Source organism: Anastrepha obliqua, chromosome 3 (assembly GCF_027943255.1).
Source record: "Anastrepha obliqua isolate idAnaObli1 chromosome 3, idAnaObli1_1.0, whole genome shotgun sequence".
Classification (NCBI taxonomy): domain Eukaryota; kingdom Metazoa; phylum Arthropoda; class Insecta; order Diptera; family Tephritidae; genus Anastrepha; species Anastrepha obliqua.
This window is the reverse complement of record NC_072894.1, coordinates 28,836,481-28,839,504: the sequence shown is the minus strand read 5'-3', so window position 1 is coordinate 28,839,504 and position 3,024 is coordinate 28,836,481. Positions and strand designations below refer to the sequence as shown.

At 39.4% G+C, this 3,024-nt stretch overlaps 1 protein-coding gene across 1 annotated transcript; it reads right to left on the bottom strand.

The window, feature by feature from the left end:
• Nucleotides 1–588: 588 nt before the first annotated feature.
• On the bottom strand, nucleotides 589–2,374 carry LOC129241788 (homeobox protein Hox-B1a). The gene is made up of 2 exons (XM_054878297.1): nucleotides 1,381–2,374; nucleotides 589–1,237 (listed from the first exon to the last, which is right to left on the bottom strand). The coding sequence occupies exons 1-2, from the start codon at nucleotides 2,372–2,374 to the stop codon at nucleotides 702–704; spliced, it is 1,530 nt and encodes a 509-aa protein (XP_054734272.1). The 3' UTR covers nucleotides 589–701.
• Nucleotides 2,375–3,024: the final 650 nt, after the last annotated feature.

Sequence of the window (3,024 nt, the reverse complement as noted above, 5' to 3'; positions counted from 1 at the left end):
AAATTAACTTTTTGTTATGAATAAACACATATTGGTTTAAAAATATAACTTTCCAAAAAAACCTAAAAATTATAGATGTAATTAACGCTAAGATGTTCATCAAAATTATTCCACGATTTGGTATACGTGCACACAAAAACATTAACTTATTGATAAAAAATTTTAGAAAATTTCAAAATTATCACTGTTAATATTGCATTGTATAGGATACCAACGAATGGTCCCATTTATATAATTTATTTGACGTTATTTTGCACAAAAGGGCTTATGCCTTGTGTACGAATGAAAATAATAATAAAAAAAGGGTTTAACACTGACACTGCGAATGACAGTAGAATCGAATAACATAAAATGTGTGCTGGGGTTGCCATCGCACCTTTACTGCAGTGATTGGTTCTTCACAACCAATCGCTTATGAATCTAATGGTGAAAAAATATCTGTACATTAACTAATTGATGAAACAATTCAACACTATCATGATTATTTCATTATACACAATATGGAGATAGCTTATTTACAAAATATTTTTAATTTTTTTATTTTGTTAAATCATTTAAAACATTTGAACAAAAAAAACAACACAGCAGTTTCACTATTATTTCTTACTTTTTATGTGCCCGTACAATAATATACATTATAAACGATTATGAATTAGTAATTACTATATATACAAACACTAACGTATACCGAATCACAAATTTTATGTGTCCTCAATACCCTCCACCGCACTGCCAGCTTCAATGGAGTCATTACATATCGATAGATCCGATTCCGAACATGAATGACTGCCACGACTTAACGAATGAAACTCTTCGCCTTGCTTACTAAGCTCATCAGCGTCTTCTGCACCACAGCTGATCGGAGATGATGTTCTGGCATCGTTGATGGAATTGGTGTTGCTGATATTCGGCATGACACTACTGGCTGTTATAGAGGATGCGCCTGCGACACCACTGCCTGCCAATTCAACAGCGCCCGGCAACTGGGTCTGGCGTAGGAGAGCAAGGCGTTGTTGTGTGATTTCAAGGTGATGTTTTCGCCACTTGATGCGTCTATTTTGGAACCATACCTTCACCTGAGCTTCCGTTAACTGTAGGGTATGTGCCAAATAGAGTCGCTCGGGACCAACCATATACTGCTGTCGTTCAAATTCTGCTTCTAACCGCTCCAACTGCTCGGGTGTAAAGATTGTGCGCACACGTTTATTTTTCAACGACGTCTTTTTTGCATTGCTCTCTGTAAAGTGAATAAAAATATGTTTATTTCCCCTATTTTAAATACAAAAATGTGTTATTGTGAAACAAACAAACGAAAAAGTGGTGCCTTACGTTTGTTGTGCTATTCGCTCATTTGTTTGGCACCATCTCAGTTACTGTTACCTGATTTATGCTTTTCCCGTTGAAGACTCAAAGAACTTTGCTGAGCGTGATGTTGATGTAGTTGTTGTAAGCTCTGTAACGCAGATGATGTACCGGATGCAGCAACAGCGGCTGAGGCAACCGAGCGCACATGGGACAATAAGAGATTTTGCTGCTGCTGCTGCTGCTGTTGTTGATGGTGGTGTTGTGTTGCTGCAGCTGCTGCAGCGACAAATGATGATGTTGCTGCCGTCACTGGTGCAGCCGAGACTGGTATTGGCAAATAACGATGCAAGAGCGCAGCACCTGCATTACTATTGCAATCAAAATGGCTGGCATTTTGATGATACAGGCTATTGGTATTTCTGCCGCACTTCAGCAACTTAACGCCACTATCGCTGCATGCATTACCTCCACTTGGTGTGCGCAAATGTTGCGATTGTTGTTCGCTATTATCCACTTCGTCGTCACTAAAGTTTTGTTGATTACCGTGCGCTGATCGTCCTACACGCGACTCTTTACCGCCATTTTCATTGCTACTATTTAGCGATAAATTGATTGCATTGTTGTAATCTTTTCGGCTATTCTCCATTGCGCTCTTTTGCAAACCCAAAATGGCGGCAATTGTGAAAGACTTGCCCATGTCGAGGGAGGTACTCGTCGTATCAAGGAGCTCATGTGTTCGTGTTTGAGTCGAATTCAACAGTGGGTGGTTAGTATGTATGTGTGGCTCACGTGGTGGATGATTTTGTAGCAGAAATGAGTTGTGATGTTGACTGGTAGTCGTCATAGTGGTTGGATGGTGATGATTATGGAAGTCTTGTTGTTGCTGTTGCTGCTGCTGTTGCTGCTGATGTTGAAGTTGAAGTTGGCTTTGCGTAGCGAAAACCGGCGGCAAGGTAGCCAAATGTGTTTGATGGGTGGTGATGTTGTTATTAGCTACAGCCTGAGAACCGTGCAAGGCCAACAAGTGAGAAAACGGATTTGGATGATATTTTGAAGGATTCTGCAACATGTTGACACTATATTATGCGATGTGTCACTATCCACAGAGACTTTCTGCCGTTGTAATTGCTGATGTTGTTGCAACCACCTTAACGACACATTTGTGTATGAATGCAGCAATTAAGCTGACACTCTCAAATCCCACGAAGATTTTGCACGTGTGCTGCCGGCAGTGGCAGGTGTGTCGCAACGCAAGATGTGTTCGTGTGCTTTATTGTGTCACGATTTGTATGCGTTTGCGGTCAATGGACTTGCCAGCACCAATACAATCCGATGAATGGACCTGTGCGCAACAAAAGAAAAGAAAACATGCGAGCGAATATTAGCAATGGAAGAATTAAATGCTATTTGGTGTATATTACAGTAATCTAATATGCGCCAATGGATGTGTGCGTGTATGTGTGGGAATGTGTATGTGTAGCTGCAAAGATTTTAAACGCATTATATTGTTGTTAATCGCCTTTTTAAATTAGCATAAGTCGATTTAATGAAAAATTAAGGTATAATATTAAAATGAATAGAGCTTTCCCATTCAACATTTTCAGTAGTTTTGATGTGCCGAGGGGAGGTAAGATTTGTTGCTAAAATGTAATTAACTACATTTATTTTGCTGAATTCAAAAGCAAGATTTTACAAGTACAAATAAAAAAGTACTTGTAA

Coding starts and splice junctions, on each gene's coding strand:
- LOC129241788 (XM_054878297.1), bottom strand. CDS start 2,374: ATGTTGCAGAATCCTTCAAAATATCATCCAAATCCGTTTTCTCACTTG. Junction 1,238..1,380: donor ACGGGAAAAGCATAAATCAG/GTAACAGTAACT, acceptor TTCACTTTACAG/AGAGCAATGCAAAAAAGACG.